The sequence below is a fragment of the Lytechinus variegatus genome, chromosome 10 (genome assembly GCF_018143015.1).
Source record: "Lytechinus variegatus isolate NC3 chromosome 10, Lvar_3.0, whole genome shotgun sequence".
Taxonomy (NCBI): Eukaryota; Metazoa; Echinodermata; class Echinoidea; order Temnopleuroida; family Toxopneustidae; genus Lytechinus; species Lytechinus variegatus.
The window spans coordinates 20,057,021-20,075,179 of NC_054749.1; the positions used below are offsets into that span (position 1 = coordinate 20,057,021).

Genomic DNA, 18,159 nt, shown 5'->3' on the forward strand with positions numbered 1-18,159 from the left:
TGATTTCATTTGATAACATAAGAAAAAAGACAGTGGGGATGTGACATCATCAGCCCACCTAATGAATATTCATGATGATGTGCATATAACTGTTTTCACAAAATTTTGATATACTTTAAAATGCAATAACTTCATTATTTGTTATCCAACTTTTGATCAAATTTTCAGCATTTTGCTCTGTGAATTTTACTCTATTTAAACATAAATATTTTCAACCCGGACCATCCCTTTAAATGGACAATTCCCTAAAATTTTAATTTTCTGAGTTTCCAGAAATTCCCTGGCATACAAGCTCTTTTCCCTATCAAGAGATTTTAGCAGGCCAAACAAGGATTAAATACTGTATTGTCCTGAATGAGTGTTATCAAATCTGTTAGTACTGTCATGTTTACATTCAGCAAGACTGAACCAGGTGAAGTGAAGGGGTACCCAGTAGGATTGATTCCTTGAATGCACCAAGCACTTATAAAGCCTGTGTAATGATAATAGGATGACTGAGAATAGGTTTAATCTAGATAGGTGGTGCTGTGTAAATTCCTTTTCCATAAGTATTATTACTATGTAAAATAAATCATACATGAGGAGATATATACCGGTATTTTATTTCATAATTGTTATTTTGATATCAATTTTATTAGGTTTTGAGGAAATTAGATGTGTCCTGATGGAAAATGTACATATTCAGCTATTCTCCAATTGATGGATGACATTGATAGCGAGTACTTTCTGCTGTATTTAAACACATTTTTCATCAAACATAATATAACCTCAAAAGTGTTTACATTTTTTTTTTTGGGGGGGGGCAATATCTGATGTTTTATTTTTGATTCAGTTATATCAAGCGCACGTGGGTGAACACCAGAAACTTGTCCTAAAATCATGCTCATCAAAAGGTGCAAGGACCGGAATTGTCAGAACATCACATTAAGCTAGCCTAGAGGTGGGTGATAAATATCACGGCTCTTGAACATACACACCATATAAAGAATCTCCCTATTGAAATCAGGAAATTAATTTGAAAATGTAACAATTTTTTGCTGTATAGGGTGAGCTTACTCATGCATGACCCAACAGATCAATTTAATAATTAGAAAAGAAAATACATGTACTGGTAAAATTCTGTTGCTAAATCAATAGTTTTCAGGCGATTTTATGTTGGACTGGGAAAACTTTCATTTTGTGGAATGTTAAAGTTACATATTGTACAAATACTTATGAGAAATGTTAATTGTAAATTTGTATAAATTCCATTTACAAATTAGGCAATTGAAGTAAGTATTGGTGTTTTCTTAAGAGGTGGAAGTATGGGTTTGGTGTAGAATAAAAGATTAGAATTGAAAGTGTGAGTCGTGGAAAACACAAAACTTTTTATTTAGGAGCTAAAATTGAAATTGACAAATAGGGAACTATTTAAGCTACAGTGTACAACAATGTAAGTTTTATGCATATTCACCACTCGACAGCCGAGTATTTTGCTTGTAAAAGAAAAATTGAAATTAACAGGTGTCGACGATAGGCTTTATAGAGCTTCATAACGGCCTAAATCATGTGACATCACTCTGCGTAATGAAGGTTGTGATTTGTAAGTAAAAAAGTTGGATTATATTTTAGATTTCAAGATCATGAATTTAATTCTTTTATGTAAGAAAATGGCAGACAATGATCAGTGTTCAAATGGAAACCAGCAACTCGTCACTAGGGTTTTTTTTTATATTTCTTTCTTTGGCTCTCATTGGGCCTAAATAGCTGTCAGGAAAAGTTGTTACACATCCTCTGAATGAGGATAGAATTGGAAGCTGTGCCAAACAAGCAGGAAATTGAGTACATGTTTATGTATGACAAAAACTAGTCCAAAGCTGTATATTTCACCAATTCAATCTTGCAGTACAAGATATTTATCCTTACGTGATAGAGGAAAATAAAATGCCTAATCTGGAAAGCACAAAATCTCAATTTTTTCCATGTTCATACCTATTGAATCACAAGCTTCTAACACAACATGACACTACAGTGAAAAGCAAAAGATTAAAGCCCGATAATTGGAGCTATTCCAAAGCAAAGTACTTGACTGGTAAGTGGTGAAAATAAAGCTTGCATTGCTGAATTCAGTAGTTTATGAGCTTTTGATTGGTATATGATTGGTAAATTTCACTTTTGGGTCTGGCCTGTTGATTTTAGCACCACTATTCCCCAACACAATTATCAGCTCTTTACTTTAAACAATTAGAATGTTATCACAAAAATCTCTACAGAATTATTCTAGCTGTGGTATTTATGAAATATTTCCTGATTTATTTATAGCTCTAGGATTTTGGAATTTGGTGAAGTCCTCAATTTGGGTTTCTTTTATCCCAAATAAAGAGAGTTGCCCGAGTAAAAATATACATGTACGTGACAGAGTGAGAGGGAGAAACAGATACAGAGAGAGGGAATAGAGGAAGGATTGATGGAAGAATGAAAGAGAGAAAGATGTATAACCAATGATTACATAGTGGAATACCATGAACTCTAAAAATGCAAGGGAACTTGGTTCAGAAAAAGACCACAAACAGCCTCCCTCTTTTAAGGTTCATGTTTATAACAGTTTATGAAAAGTATATAAATCAATAGAGTGACAAAATAACCTTGTTTGTAATAGATTTATTCATGTAGACGATTTGATTTCTGAAAAATAAATATAACCACTAGAGGAGTCAACAGAGAAGTCTTAAAATTCTGTGACTTGGAATTCACACTGAATTTCTTCACAACAGTTTATAGCACTTCTCAAGAATTGTTTTTTTTTAGTCTTATGAAAATAAGCCAGGCATTGTTTGCCTTCAGCTTTCCAGGTCAACACCACAATACCATTGATGTGATGATATGTGTTTGAAATCTCGATTTTGGAAAGTCTTTGACAGCATAATTATTCATTTTAGACTTGGAGGCGTATGTAATTTCTCAGAGTATATTGACAACCGAGTCAGATGCCACACACATGCATATGCATACATCAACACTCAACTCCCAAGAGCATGGAAGCAGGGTGGTCTTTCTTCATGGATCTCTGTAGCATCTCCTCGATCAGCCACTTGTCATTGATACAGTATCAGTCTCTTGTGGTCATCCCTTTTCCATCCTTATTTTCACCGGGCCTATCCGCAATTCTAAACCGTCTCCGCATATCCGGACATTACATATTTTGTTATTCCTATTCAGAAACATTCCTTTCTTGCACTGTAGCCATTTTCAAGACCCTTGGTCATTTCATTTCAGTTGATTTCACTGCAGCCATTCAAAATCTGTCTGGACATCAATCTGTCTGTTCACCAATCCATAGAATCTTCTACTCCTACCACACTTCACAAGAAACATGGAGTGTGTATTTGAGAATGACGACTCAAGTCTTAATGCAGAAGTATTGACGCAGAAATGCCATCACTATTGCTATCTTCCATGCATCAGTCACACATTTTGAAAAGTTCAGACAGTACTTTGAGGTCAGGGGCTTTCATGATGGTAGCTTCTCATGGAGGATAAGAGTCAGAAGGTCATTTGAAGGCAGCTCCTTGCATAGTGGAATCACTTTCTCTGCAACAGAAAGGGAAAGTGTTATACTTCATAACATCCTGTGACAACAACAATTAAGAAGTATGATACATCACTCATGTCTGGCAATAAGGATGGTCCCTGATTTAAATATTTCATTTAATATTTTTTCTTTTTTATATCTGCATTCACTCCAATGGACCTTATTTTTCCAAAAGATATTTTTCACCATACTTGAAACACCTTTCCACTGAACATAAGCAGAAAAGCAAATCTAAAACTTTGCATCCTTTTGGGAATCCAGTATAATTTTTTAGCAATCCTTTTGAAATCCTTACTAATATTAAACTTACATTAATTTGACATTAAAGGGGAATGAAACCTTTGGAACAAATAGGCTTGTGTAGAAACAGAAAAATCAAAGAATAAGATAAGGAAAGTTTGAGAAAAATCGGACAATAAATGAGAAAGTTATGAGCATTTAAATATAGCAATCACTGATGCTATGGAGATCCTCCCATTGGCAATGCGACAAGGATGTGTGATGTCACTGATGAACAACTTTCCTTTTGGTGGACTATAAAATACCCTCAAAATGTCTCTTTTTGCTTTTTATTATGATGATACAAACTCTTTATCCATGATGTATTTTTAAAAAATATGTATTACATGCCCTCATGTAGAAAGAACACATGATCTATGGATAGATGTGATAAAAGAGGCAATTCAAGTGAAATATATACTAAGTAATGGGGAGAGTTGTTCATCAGTGACATCACACATCCTTGTCGCATTGCCAATAGAAGGATCTCCATAGCATTAGAGATTGCAATATTTAAATGCTCATAACTTTCTCATTTATCGTCCGATATTTCTAAAACTTGTGTTGATCTGTTTCTTTGATTTTTCTGTTTTCACACAAGCTATCTTGTTCCAATGGTTTCATTCTCCTTTAATATTGAGGGTTGCCATGTATACATCTATGTGAAGTGCTAATAATATATAAATCTGAACATAATTACCAATAAAACATACTCTATCCAACTGTTAAAAAGTTTGCACGCCTTTGAAACTGAAAATTCTGAATACATAGAATTTGTTGGGATCATTACTGAAATTTACCTTTGGTTGTATTAAGCATCCCTGTTGCTATGGAAACCTGAAGCAGTTGTGCTATCCTCTCAACCGCTATCTGCACAGCATCCCTACTGATCTTGTTATCCTGTATGGTATGGACAGTCAACATGATCACACTCTCAATGTCTGAAAGGGACAGGGCACCAGCCCTGGCCTTCCCCTTAGAAGTTGTTGCCTTTGCATCTGACGTCGTCACAAACGCTTGCAGTATGCCCAGATGGAGTTTGGAAAAGAGGAGGGAGTAGTCGTGGACGGAGAAGCGTTTGTCAAGGGTCTTCTGTATCTGGGAGCGGTTGGCATCTAGGATGAGCGGGGAGAGGACACTCTGCCAGAGGAGGCCTGGGACCGGTCCCGAGCTGGAGGGGTCGTGGGAGGACGCCTTGTAGGAAGCATGGATGTAGAAAGATGGAATACGGGAAGGAGGCTTGCCAGGGAGGGCATGACGGAGACAAACAGTCGGGTGCTCGATGATCCAGTCTGTGACAATGTCCAGTTGGGCAGGTGGGATGAGTTTGATTGGCTGTGAGGTACCTGATAAAGATATGTGAGAAGCAACAAACAGGAGAGTATTATACAGTGGTAGCCATGTGTGAAGATCAGTCACTCAAGGGAAACAAGTACTGCAAGAGCTTGTAGACAACTACACACATAAAGGCCCAATATGATGAGATATGCATTTTTCAAAAATCTTTGGTAAACTACAAAACCAACGGTGAACTTACTTTGATAGGTATTGTAATGTGACATGAGAGCAGTTAATAGATGATGGGTGAACGTTGGCGATGTCTGGGCAACTCTTTGTATGGTATCCTTGAGACCTGAGACTAACTCACAGAAATCGGTCATAACAGCATCAGCTAGGTTGATGCTATGCGATGAACAGTCCTGCGAAAAATGAAATGTGATAACCATAATTATGCAGGATATTATAAAACACAGATTGATCAACTAAAGGTGCTTTACTCTGGTTTGCTAAAATGCCAATCAGTGCTAACCACATGCAAAGAATCCTCTTCCTGGCCGTAAACATTTATACCTGTTTTGTCCTGCCATAAAAATAATTTCCAAATAACCCTATGGTTTTTTCAACATTCTACATTTCAATACACCAATATTTAATTGTGTAATGTACTCTCAAATCTAGAATTAATGTAAATCAAAACAGGGTAAGGCACATTTATTTGTATGAAACTGCAATTAGGACATCAACTAGTAGCTAAATTTCTAAGATACATCTCAATACTTTCAACCTTTCTCTATGCACTAGTCCATTCACTGACTACCAAAATAATGACAAGTGATTCTCAGGTCACAGATTCATGTGCAATCCTCCCCCACTAATCTAGTATTCAAAATTAGTAAATATCTAATACAAGATATGCACAGAACTGACCAATCAACCAACCAACTTGCTACAATATATTAACCCCTATCAATCTGTTTGACAAGGGGTATAAAATTTATGATTACCTGGTTATACATCCATACAGCGGTACAATCCAGGACAGCCTTACACCCGATGCTTATAGCCATGGAAACCAGCCGCATCATGGCCAAGCGTCTCTGCTCATCTACGTCCTTCAAGGGATGTCCACTGTTACCAAAGAGACCATCGAAGATGTTGTGGATGGTGGCCAGTTTGGAATTCTCTTGCAAGTAGTGACAGAGTTCTTCCAGGAGCTGAAGCTCTTGACTGGTTGTCATTTTCTGCCAAGAAAATCCGGAAAAATATGGTACTTTAAGTTAAGATGTGGTAATAATTACACTGATGATGGTGGTGGTGATGGTGGTGGTCAAAGTGATGATGGTGATGATGGTGATAGTGATGATGTCATATTTTACCCTGGGTAGCCACTCATGTTCCGAAAACTGCTCTTCCAGTGGGCCACACTTTACAATATAAAGGTATTATCCTGCCTTTAGTTGCAAAAAGTGTGAACTTTTCAATGCTTTTAATAGGATAAAAGAATGCTCTTCATCAAATCTCACTTTGAACATACAATAATTAAATGGCAGCACCATAGATGTATTTCTCTGTGCAGGACACATATGAATCTTGGCAAATAGAGATTTCTTCTGATTACTTCGCAGTATTAAAAAATTTCAACAAATAAATCAAATTCTTAGTATGTAATTATCAGCATTTTGCAATAATTCTGTTATTGACTCATCATTTGGTTCTTGGAATATTGCGAGAGAAAAAAAAGGACGGACGACCGATCCAAAAACATAATGCTTCGGTGATCTCCTATTGTGGAAGGATGCAAAAAAATGAAACACAATGCAGCAAAATTTGAAAATCTGACAATTTTGAGGCATGTTTTATTTCTAGAAAGAGGTGACCAGTGGAGGCAGACATAATATCAGCATAACACTGGAGACAGATGGAGACTGAACATGGTCTATGGCTCTATGCAGTTGAAAAGCCCCTGAAGTAGTCCCTTCAGGCGTCCATGATCAACTCACCTGCAGATTTTTCTCCACAGCTCTGTAGAAGACAAACTCCTGGACCAGTACCTTGACGTATTCCTGATTGGGAAACTTGCCAGGGGGAAAATTCTCACACTGCTCAAAGTAGCTGTCAAGCCATCCCAATAGCGACCGGGTAGCACTTGGGTATCCCATCTGGCCAAGCATCTTGCGTAGTGCAGGAATCCGTTGTCCGATATCAGAGTACCAGAGGCAAACAGCCTCATCTGTAGGGTGACAAGTAAAAAAAAAGAATTTGGACGATTTTGTTTAATAATGCTAATAATGGTATCCACAGCATAGAATCAGTCATTCATCAGTTAGTAACCCCTGTGGGCATGTTTTGAGGAATACAATCGCGCAATCGGAGGCAGTGAAGCTCAGTCAGTTAGAGCGCCTGTTTCAGATAAGATTGTAATATTGCAACGTGTGTGGGTTTAAGTCCGGCTCATGCCTAAGTTAAGTTAAACAAAACACTGATGCTAGTGTTTTGTGTCACTTCTAGCATGATTGAGATCTACATTGTCTTGGGGAAATTGCACAAGGCTGGGGGCTATAATTCAGCCCCCAAAATGCTCAGAAGACAGACTCTTCTTCAAGAGTAAGTGCTATTTCAAGTTGATGAAGATAAACACAATTTTCATATACAGTACTGTTATTTCATAATAAATCAAGCTCTTGTTCTTGTAGTGCAGGTGGAAACTTAAGAACCAAAAGCCCTGGAGTGAACTTCACTCCAGGGCTTTAACTGGGATCTTCACTCAGTGAAGATCCCAGTTCACCACAATGTCAAAGTTTATCCAGATTTAAGCAGTAAGTTGTGAAAAAGTAGCTGCCGAGAATTGGCTAAAAGCCGAAAATGAATATTTTGTTTGTCTGCTCAACATTCGGTGCAGGTGTGAATGTAGACCAATAAATAGATCCATTTCTGTCAGGGATATGCTCTGCTAAGACTTCGTCTGGAACCAAAGATACTATGTAGGGGAAGTTCGGACACTTCGCCGATTTTTTTGAAACCCTCCCAAATGCCTGTTAAATGCTAATGGGGAAGGACACCCACTAGTGATGAGGAAGTACCATCGCACATCGGCACACAGTTTCTATAAAACATGGGGGGAATGAGAGAGGGGACCTCGGGGCGGGCTCAAGGGTGGTGCATGGGAATAATTCCACCTTTTATTACCCAGAAATATATTAATCTTTAATTTATCCCCCCCCCCCCCAGTTCACCAAGGCATCTATATTTTACGACTTGCCATCTTCCAAAAATCTCGTTATGCAACCTGATGTTTACATTGACTGGCACAATTGATTGATATCGCCACTTGACAGGTGATTGAGCTTTCTTAGACTTCTTGTGTGGATAAATCTTTGAAAACTGAGACAGTCCCTGTAAACTGTGACGATCCAAATTTGCCGAAAACAAGTTACTGTCTCTAGGTCCTAGAGTTAGACTGGCTAGAGTCATGAGAGTAGACTAGCCATGACGTTAGCATGGTTAGCTCTAACCCAGGGAGCTCTCGTCCGTGTAACATTAGGCAGACATGGTTACTCTCCAGAATGGGGTAGAATGTGGTCGCAATAGCACTCCAAATAAAAGGGGGAAAAAATTATGCACTTACCTCGATTGTATGAATGAAGGTCTATCATGACACAGAATCCTGACTTCGAGGCACAAACTGGACCCTCAAAATAAAGGAAAAGTTAGACCTCTCTGTCACGATCGTTCTCGGTATCGATCAGCCATTTTGTTTTCAATTTTGAAAGAAGAAGGAACGAGACAGAACTTTTCCTTTTCTTGAGGGTCCAGTTTGTGCCTCCATGTCAGGATTCTGTGTCATGATAGACCTTCATCCATATAATCGGGGCAAGTGCATAATTTATTTCTTCCCCTTTTATTTGGGGTGCTATTGCGACCCCATTTTGGAGAGTATCCTCTGCATTATATTTAACAGATGAGTCCAGGGCTCCGACCCGCTTTGCGGGCCAGAGCTTCCTGGGTTAGGACTTGGGTTAGCTTAGGCTAGTCAATAGGCCTTATTGCAAATAGATTTATGCAAAGAATCATGGGATCGAAAAGGGAGCAAAGCTAGGGCAGCTCTTTTCCAGATGTGACCATGGGAGCGCTAGCAGCCGACAATATAGTGTAGGATTTCCATAGCGCATCAAAATACGATCGATGCCCTCAGCCAACATTTTGCTTTCATCAAGTAAACACCTCGTCATATTTGTTCCAGAGTCTAAAAACATTTTTCTTCTTAATCATGGGTGGCAGAGATAGATATGCTGTCTATAGCTGCAAGAATTACCACAAATTTCATAAAGACTAATGCAATTTTATTTCATTTTCGCGTACTGTCTGTGCTTATTCTGAACCCTGCAGCTGTGCCTGTCACTTCAAAGTGCACTTGTATGCACAGACTGAGGGCACTCTAGGCCCAGGGACAGTGTACAGTGGAGGAAAGTCCCGGAATTCCAAGGAAAATAATCAAATGATGATCAATAAAACAAACTCTACAGTAGATTTGATTACTTTTTCTAGTTATATATTTTAGTAGGATGGGGGATCGGGTGTCCGGACACACTTTATTTTTTAAGCTTTCTTTTTGTCTTTGGATTAAACAAAATGTATGAATTCAATAGTTGTAATCATCGTCTATTTTGTTCTTCATAATATTTCCTAACATTTTGTACCAAAAAATGATGAAACTTCGCTTGTAAATTTTTCCAAACAACTTTTTAAAATTGATCGTCCGTACACACAACCTGTCCAGACACAAGTCCTGGGTATAATATAGACATGAATTAATCGTTTGTCAAGTGTACATGTTCTATAAATAATTATATCAATCATGATTTTATTCAGATCCAGCGGGATTCAGATAACATAGCTCAAGGCCCGACATTCTGAAGTGGCCTGGTCCCAAGATTTCATAATGCTGCATAGACAAAATAATGAATTAGATAGAAAAAATGTGATAAAAGACAGTATGAGAGAAAAATTGTTTCCTATTGTTCTTCGCCAACGTTACAGACGCGTGCGTCAGGTAATGTTGGCGAAGAAGGACAAGAAACAAGATGGCGGCGTAAACATCGGGCTAGTCTCTTCCGTCTTTTCACAATATTTTTCTCATTTTTTAATGCATTCTTGTTTAAAAAGTAACGAGCGTAGAAAAGTCGGAAATGAAGTTTTATCTCATGTACATGATTTAGGGCTAGATCTTTTAGAAGAAACCTTGGGGGTGAAAGTTTCAGGTTTTGGCTTCCGTCGTTTGGGTCAATGAGAAAGAAGACCTGGCTCCATTGAGAGTAAGCCTACATTAGTAAATGATTTTTACTCTCAATAAGCCGCCTGGCTACCCCCCCCCCCCCCCCCCCCCCCAGCTATAACATTAGATTTTGTAATGATCCAACTCAGGATTTGCAAAGGACTAGATCTAGATGATAGATCTATATTTCCCCAAAAATAATAAAAAATAGCTAAAACCTAAATTTACTAGTTATGGAAATGAAATATATTACAGTCTACATTACCATTCTCATCAAATGGAAATATAGCCTCATGCATGCTCTCTTTGGATCGCCAGCATGCTCTTTTCTAAAGACAGTCGATCGGCATTGACCCTCACTTTTTCTACATCTTAGTAACTCTTAGTCTTACCAAATTTAGCCCTAGAACGTAAAAGTAGAACACTGAAAATATTGAGCATTGACTTCATACAATCACTGTGCAATCATGATGATGATACAAAGATTGTTGTATACTATAAATCCACATTCAAGTATCTAAAATAATTTCATTACAAAGGGAACACCTACTAGACCTAGCCGCAGCGCAGTTCATCCCCAGCCCAGCATGCCAGCCCCTAACCCAGGGAACTCCCTGGTCTAACGAGTGGCAGTTTTTCTGACATCTGGGCACAGACTGGAACCTCAAAAACAAAAAGTTCTCTCCTTCTACCCCCGTCTCGATCGGCCATTTTTGTAAATGTAATGTGCCCAGATGTCAGAAAAACTGCCACTCGTTAGATCATCATCCATATAATGATGGTAAGTGCTTGATTTCTGTTTTAACTATTTATTCAGAGAATTATTTTGACCATACTTCACGCTTGTCAGGTGAGTATGCCAAATTGCACGTACGATCCTGGGCTCCTGCCCGCTACGCGGGTTAGCCAGCCTACGTGTGTTAAGGCCCTAAACCGCAAATTGCACCTAAACCGCAAATCGCCGCCTAAGCTTGTAGAAAAAAGTATTTTTGAAACGAAGGACCTTGGATGAGTGGTTTCACTCCCCTGGTAACATTTAGTATTAAAGTTTGAAAATTTTTGAAAATAAGCTACTATTACTACTACCACTACTACTACTACTACTACTCCTACTCCTATACTACTACTACTACTACTACTACTACTACTACTACTACTACTACTACTACTCCTACTCCTACTTCTCCTACTACTACTACTACTACTAAAACTACTACTACTACTACTACTACTACTACTACTCTTACTGCTACTACTACTACTCTTACTGCTACTACTACTGCTACTACTACTACTCTTACTGCTACTACTACTTCTACTACTGCTACTCCCACTACTACTACTACTACTACTACTACTACTACTACTACTACTACTACTACTACTACTACTGCTGCTACTACTACTACTACTAAAACTACTACTACTACTACTCTTACTGCTACTACTACTTCTACTACTACTACTACTACTACTACTACTAAAACTACTACTGCTACTACTACTACTCCTACTACTACTACTACTACTACTCCTCCTACTCATACTACTACTACTACTACTACTACTACTACTACTACTACTACTACTACTACTACTACTACTACTACTACTCCTACTCCTACTACTACTAAAACTACTACTACTACTCTTACTGCTACTACTACTTCTACTACTGCTACTCCTACTACTACTATTTCATACTGATTATGACTATAATAACATGAGTACATGGCTTCATTACCCTCGTAACTCTTGGTTATGGTGGGAGTTGGGCAACTTGGGCTGTACATAGTGCCGTTTTTTTTGTGTTTTTTTTTGTGTATCCCTAATTCTCCCCTAGTATAATCTAACGCCTGTAGGTTTAAGCAAAGGAAAAGGAAAAGGGAAGAAATGAAAGGCGGAAAATAAAGAAAGAATCGCTATAAATATTTTTTTTAATATTTATTATAATCTTTTTAAAACTTTAATACAAAATGTTACGAGGGTAATGAAGCCATGTACTCATATTATTTTAGTCATAATCAGTACGAAATAGTAGTAGTAGTAGTAGGAGTAGCAGTAGTAGAAGTAGTAGTAGCAGTAAGAGTAGTAGTAGTAGTAGTTTTAGTAGTAGTAGTAGTAGTAGTAGTAGTAGTAGTAGTAGTAGTAGTAGTAGTAGTAGTAGTAGTAGGAGTAGTAGTAGGAGTAGTAGTAGTAGTAGGAGTAGCAGTAGTAGAAGTAGTAGTAGCAGTAATAGTAGTAGTAGTTTTAGTAGTAGTAGTAGTAGTAGTAGTAGTAGTAGTAGTAGTAGTAGTAGTAGTAGTAGGAGTAGTAGTAGGAGTAGTAGTAGGAGTAGGAGTAGTAGTAGTAGTAGTAGTTTTAGTAGTAGTAGTAGTAGTAGTAGTAGTAGTAGTAGTAGTAGTAGTAGTAGTAGTAGTAGTAGTAGTAGTAGTAGTAGTAGTAGTAGTAGTAGTAGTAGTAGTAGTAGTAGTTTTAGTAGTAGTATAGTAGGAGTAGTAGTAGGAGTAGTAGTAGGGGTAGGAGTAGTAGTAGTAGTAGTAGTAGTAGTAGTAGTAGTAGTAGTAGTAGTAGTAGTAGTAGTAGTAGTAGTAGTAGTAGTAGTAGTAGTAGTAGTAGTAGCAGCAGCAGCAGCAGCAGCAGCAGCAGCAGCAGCAGCAGCAGCAGCAGCAGCAGCAGCAGCAGCAGCAGCAGCAGCAGCAGCAGCAGCAGCAGCAGTAGTAGTAGTAGTAGTAGTAGTAGTAGTAGTAGTAGGAGGAGGAGGAGGAGGAGTAGCAGTATAGTAGAAGTAGTAGTAGCAGTAAGAGTAGTAGTAGTAGTAGTAGCAGTAAGAGTAGTAGTAGTTTTAGTAGTAGTAGTAGTAGGAGTAGTAGTAGTAGTAGTAGTAGTAGGAGTAGCAGTAGTAGAAATAGTAGTAGCAGTAAGAGTAGTAGTAGTAGTAGTTTTAGTAGTAGTAGTAGTAGTAGTAGTAGGAGGAGGAGTAGCAGTAGTAGAAGTAGTAGTAGCAGTAAGAGTAGTAGTAGTAGCAGTAAGAGTAGTAGTTTTAGTAGTAGTAGTAGTAGTAGGAGTAGTAGTAGTAGTAGTAGTAGTAGTAGTAGTAGTAGTAGTAGTAGTAGTAGTAGTAGTAGTAGTAGTAGTAGTAGTAGGTATGTGACAAAAAAATGAAAATCCTCAAATCTCAATGAATTTGGTATCATTTGAAAGCCCTTAAAAAGACCTTTCAAATGATACCAAGAACTCAAATTTTCATCAAGAAATTATAAAGTTATTCCAGTTTAAGTCGCGCATATTTATCCAAATTTGTGGTCATTGTCTTAATGTAAAGTCAATGGAGTGCATAACCGATTTTTGTGACCATTTTGAACCCAAGTCTTCAACGGGCTCTAACTTCTTTGTTTTTGAGTCCTTTGAAGTAATTTAGGTATCAATGGAAAGGTGAAAGAAAACTCAATTGATGTGTAATCATTTCACTTGGTAATTTTCTTCTTATGTGTAAAATAATTTCTTTTAATTAATTCTAATTAATTATGCAAATTACAATTACTCGCCTTTTTTTTGCCAAATGAAGGTGATAATGAGAGATAATTTGTATATAATTTAGTTGGCATCAAAACAGCATCATGTAGATAATTTCCTAAATGAATTTGTTTAAAGTATTGTTTTTGTAATTTCTAATGTATTTCTTTGTTTTTCTGATATAAATTACAATTAGCTCTTTTTCAACTTTAGTATTGTGTACATGTATGTATGGGGTCTTTTTTTACAAATGAAAAATATCATTCCTTTTGTACATGTACTTTGTATGGTATAAAAATACAAGTGTGCTTTTCTGATGTATTTGATTGTTTCACCAATTCTTTATGTATTTTATTGTTTCAACAATTTGTTTATAGATGGATAATGTACCTTTCATTTTGGAGACCGTGGGCTTTCGATTACAATTTTTTTTAGGAAGGATGAGCAGCAGAGTCTGAGGGTGTAAAGATGTAGCATTGCATGTAATGTATCAAGAAGGAAACATAAAAATTAAGCTTTAATATATATGCATTTCTTGGATATGTATGATTACAACAAAAGCCATGTTCGAGCACTCCTTTTTTAATGAAAAATAAGTTCATATTCTAGCGTGAAATCACTGCACATAAATAAAGCTCTGAACAGCAACAAAAACAGGCATCAAAGCTCCAACACTCAAAACAAGAGAACAAAAGTGACACAAAAACTTATACAAATCCCATCCCCATTTCAACTTATGAACACAACCCTCCCCCCTTGCACCCTTCTTGAAAAAAAAAATAATTATAATAAAATAGAAAAAAAAATGAATAACATAAAAAAAAATAGACAATAGAGCCATGTGGAAGTGAAATATTTCCTCTGAGAGTGAAAAATTAAACAACAAATGTTTTGCATTTTAATCATGAGCGGAAATTGGCCCCAAAGGTAGGGGGACGCTGGCATCGGTGGCGAAAGCCAACAGTTTTAGGGGGACCACCAAATTATTTTGATAATCAAAAAAATACACCAAAGGTTATCAACCAAAAATTATAGGGGGACGCAGAAAACTAAATTTGACAAGCAAAAAAAAAGAAAAGAAAAAAAAGGTTATCAAAAAAAAAAAAAAAAAAATTGAGGTGGGGGGATCGTCCCCCACCTCAAATTAAGGGCGGGGGGGTACACTTCCCCCAGCTTTCGCCGCCTATGGATGCTGGCAACTCTGACAAGTTAAAAAAAAAAAGTTTATCCCCAAACTGTTGTAAGGTCATTTTCACCCAAAAAAGTTTGACCAAAAAGAAAAAAAGAAAGAAAAAAATGTATTATTGTTACATGTCCCCCTATTATTTTGGGTAGGGGGATGTGTCCCCCTGGGATTTCCACCCATGAATTTAATTTTAGAAAAGTCAACATTGATATTCCACTGTCAAAAGCAAATCCAGTTTCCAAATGAAACGATAATCAACCACCTAGACTCTTGAGTCACATAACCTTGGGATGATAAAATCTTTCTGTGACAAATGAATGTATTAAAATCAATATCAGAATAATTATCTACGGTATGACAGAGATTTCCCAAAAAAGGCACAACATAATCATCAAGTGAGCAATTTACGATCTAGTTCAATCCCGGGGGGGCCACTTCCATTCACGAGTGGATACCATGCGCGACCATGGGATCTCGAAAAGCACCCTAAACACGTAATTTCCATATTTTGAAAATGCATCCCTTAACAAGTATTGGCGTGTGAAACCCTACCCTTAACAAGTATTGGAAACAAAACGATACTCTTGGCAAATATTCCCTGAAATGAACCCCTAAACAAGTACAGGAATGTTTTATTGTTACGGGTCCTTTGGTTGTCGGCTTTACCTTATTTGGTTTAGTACGACCCCACCTTCTACACCTCACGCAAATAGGACTCTAAACACGTAGTGTTGGGGCAAAAAGGACATCCTTTATAAAACATTTTGATTTTGTTTTATCATCCCCGCAAATTCGACCCTAAACACGTAATTTTCCTAGCGAAATAGATACCCTTTTTTCATTATTTTTGTGTTTTTGACACCCTTTTCACGTTACGTACGTAACGTGCCCTATCGTGAAAAGGACATCCTTTTTACGTGTTTTTTTGGTCGCGCATGGTATCCACTCGTCAATGTAAGTGGCCCCCCCGGGAGTTCAATCCAGCATGAACGACTCACTATCGACCGCTCCCATCACCCTGCCAACCGCAGGCGCATCAGGCAGCTCGACTGACGAGAGACCGGCTGTGACAAGGGTAGCATCGCCCTGCCAACGGCAGGCGCATCGGGCAGCTCGACTGCCGAGAGACCGGCTGTGACAGGGGTAGCTGGCATCTCTTATATCTGGACTGCGCAACGTCAGAATCGCGTAAGTTTGGATTTTTTGATAATTCAAATATATTTCCAGTCAAATTGTATACCTAATCGGATTCTTGTTTTACTTACCATTAAAAAATTTCGAACATTTACGTGTCCCAAAATTTGATGAACTTTCAAGCTCCGATATCCACACTTTACAGGCGAGTATTGAAACTTATATGTACAGAAAGAGCACATCTTCAGCTGTCTGTTAAAAGGCACGAGATTGCACCTACTATGTGCGCATGCGCATTAAACCCCATTTTCAATGAGCCGCCCAGACAGAGGCGATGCCACTCATAGCAAAACCCGTGCCACCAAAACCAGCGCTCGCGATGCCCCGTATTCGCACATAGCTAGTAGTAGTAGTAGTAGTAGTAGTAGTAGTATCACTCACACATTATACGAGGTTAGTATGTACTAACCTCGTACAATAGACCGTGTTTGACCCTGGATTTCAAAGTAGTCGGCAAACATCGCTTCATTGCTGAAGTAATATTTGCCGAAACTCCTTCTCGCTACGCACCGGGGCTCTTGCCGGTAAGTAGCAATACATTACAGAAATATGAAAATAATAAAATAATAATCATTAAAAAAAACAAATTTCGCTTACCTCGGCCTCGAAAGTGACTTCGCTTGTCTCTTCCACGGAAATACAAGGAAGCCCGTTGGTGGCGCTAATAATTTCACAAACTTGATTCAGCTCCTCGGTAATTTTATAACTGTATCTAAATTCTTTGAATGCGCAATCCTTATGATTAATTTACTAATTATGGGCACCAATGAATGAAATACCTTCAAAAACATAATTAAAGATTATTATTGGTGATGATAACACTTATTTGCAATGAATTTAAAAAGATGACTAATAAAAAAAAATGAAAATAATATACATGCCTGGAAAGAAACCAGCAGTACAGGATTTAACGAACGTCAATAATACGTATACGGTATCCCAAAGTCTATACAATGAAAAGATTGGACACTTCACGGACTTCGCGTAATGCCTTGCGTCGATTTGCGTGTAGAAGTAGTGTAGGTGCCTAGTCTTTCCCTTGTCGTGTCTTTGATATGAATATAAATCGCGCGCCCTCTTTAGTCGAAAATTGATATCCGCTCTGAGCAGTTTTCATCTCCATAAAATCTTCACTAAAGATCAAGAAAATATACATGTTTTTTAAAAGAAACTTCAAGGAGAAGTCACGGAAGGATCTAAATGATTCGGTGTCATAGCAGAATGTGATATATAAAATTTTAAGTAATATTTTATGTGGGCAAAAGCCCAGAAAAGTTTAACTGTGTCGTGTGTGTCGCGTTGCATTCGACTGATATTCCTTCGCACGCGAGATGCTTTGAACCCATGGGTGTAGTAGTATAGGAGTAATAGTAGCTTATTTTCAAAAATTTGCAAACTTTAATACTAAATGTTACCAGGGGAGTGAAACCACTCATCCAAGGTCCTTCGTTTCAAAAATACTTTTTTCTACAAGCTTAGGCGGCGATTTGCGGTTTAGGTGCAATTTGCGGTTTAGGGCCTTAACATACGTGGGTTAGCCAGCCCCCAGCGCCGCCCGCCCCAGTGAGCTGCACCAGCATCCCGCACTCCCAGACCCAGTCCCACAGCCACACCAGCGTTGGAAGACCAAGAACTGTGCTATTTTTGACGGACATATGCCACAATTTGCAGTAGGCCCTAAACTCGGCATGCCCCCCATTCGAAGAGATAATGGCATTATCAATTCATTCCAAACTCCCTTAAAATCCATTTCAATATTTTATTTACCGGCGGGTTCAGCTTCCATGTAAGCGTCCATGTTCCTGCTTTTTAAACTCTTGATGGCGCACTTCGTTTTGCTGTTTCGCAATCGTTCATTCA

The 18,159-nt window shown here is 38.0% G+C and overlaps 1 protein-coding gene across 1 annotated transcript; it reads right to left on the bottom strand.

Annotated features, from left to right (window-relative positions):
• Positions 1–603: 603 nt before the first annotated feature.
• Positions 604–18,159, bottom strand: LOC121422574 (uncharacterized protein C7orf26 homolog). Its single transcript, XM_041617722.1, has 6 exons — positions 18,067–18,159; positions 7,132–7,361; positions 6,136–6,372; positions 5,388–5,550; positions 4,651–5,196; positions 604–3,570 (listed from the first exon to the last, which is right to left on the bottom strand). The coding sequence occupies exons 1-6, from the start codon at positions 18,095–18,097 to the stop codon at positions 3,491–3,493; spliced, it is 1,287 nt and encodes a 428-aa protein (XP_041473656.1). The 5' UTR covers positions 18,098–18,159; the 3' UTR covers positions 604–3,490.

Bases quoted from the DNA above. Each gene is read 5' to 3' on its own strand.
- LOC121422574 (XM_041617722.1), bottom strand. From the start codon at position 18,097: ATGGACGCTTACATGGAAGCTGAACCCGCCG. The intron at 7,362-18,066 runs GTAAATAAAATA...GTCACCCTACAG, and splicing joins CATGGAAGCTGAACCCGCCG to ATGAGGCTGTTTGCCTCTGG. The intron at 6,373-7,131 runs GTGAGTTGATCA...TTTTCTTGGCAG, and splicing joins CTGTGGAGAAAAATCTGCAG to AAAATGACAACCAGTCAAGA.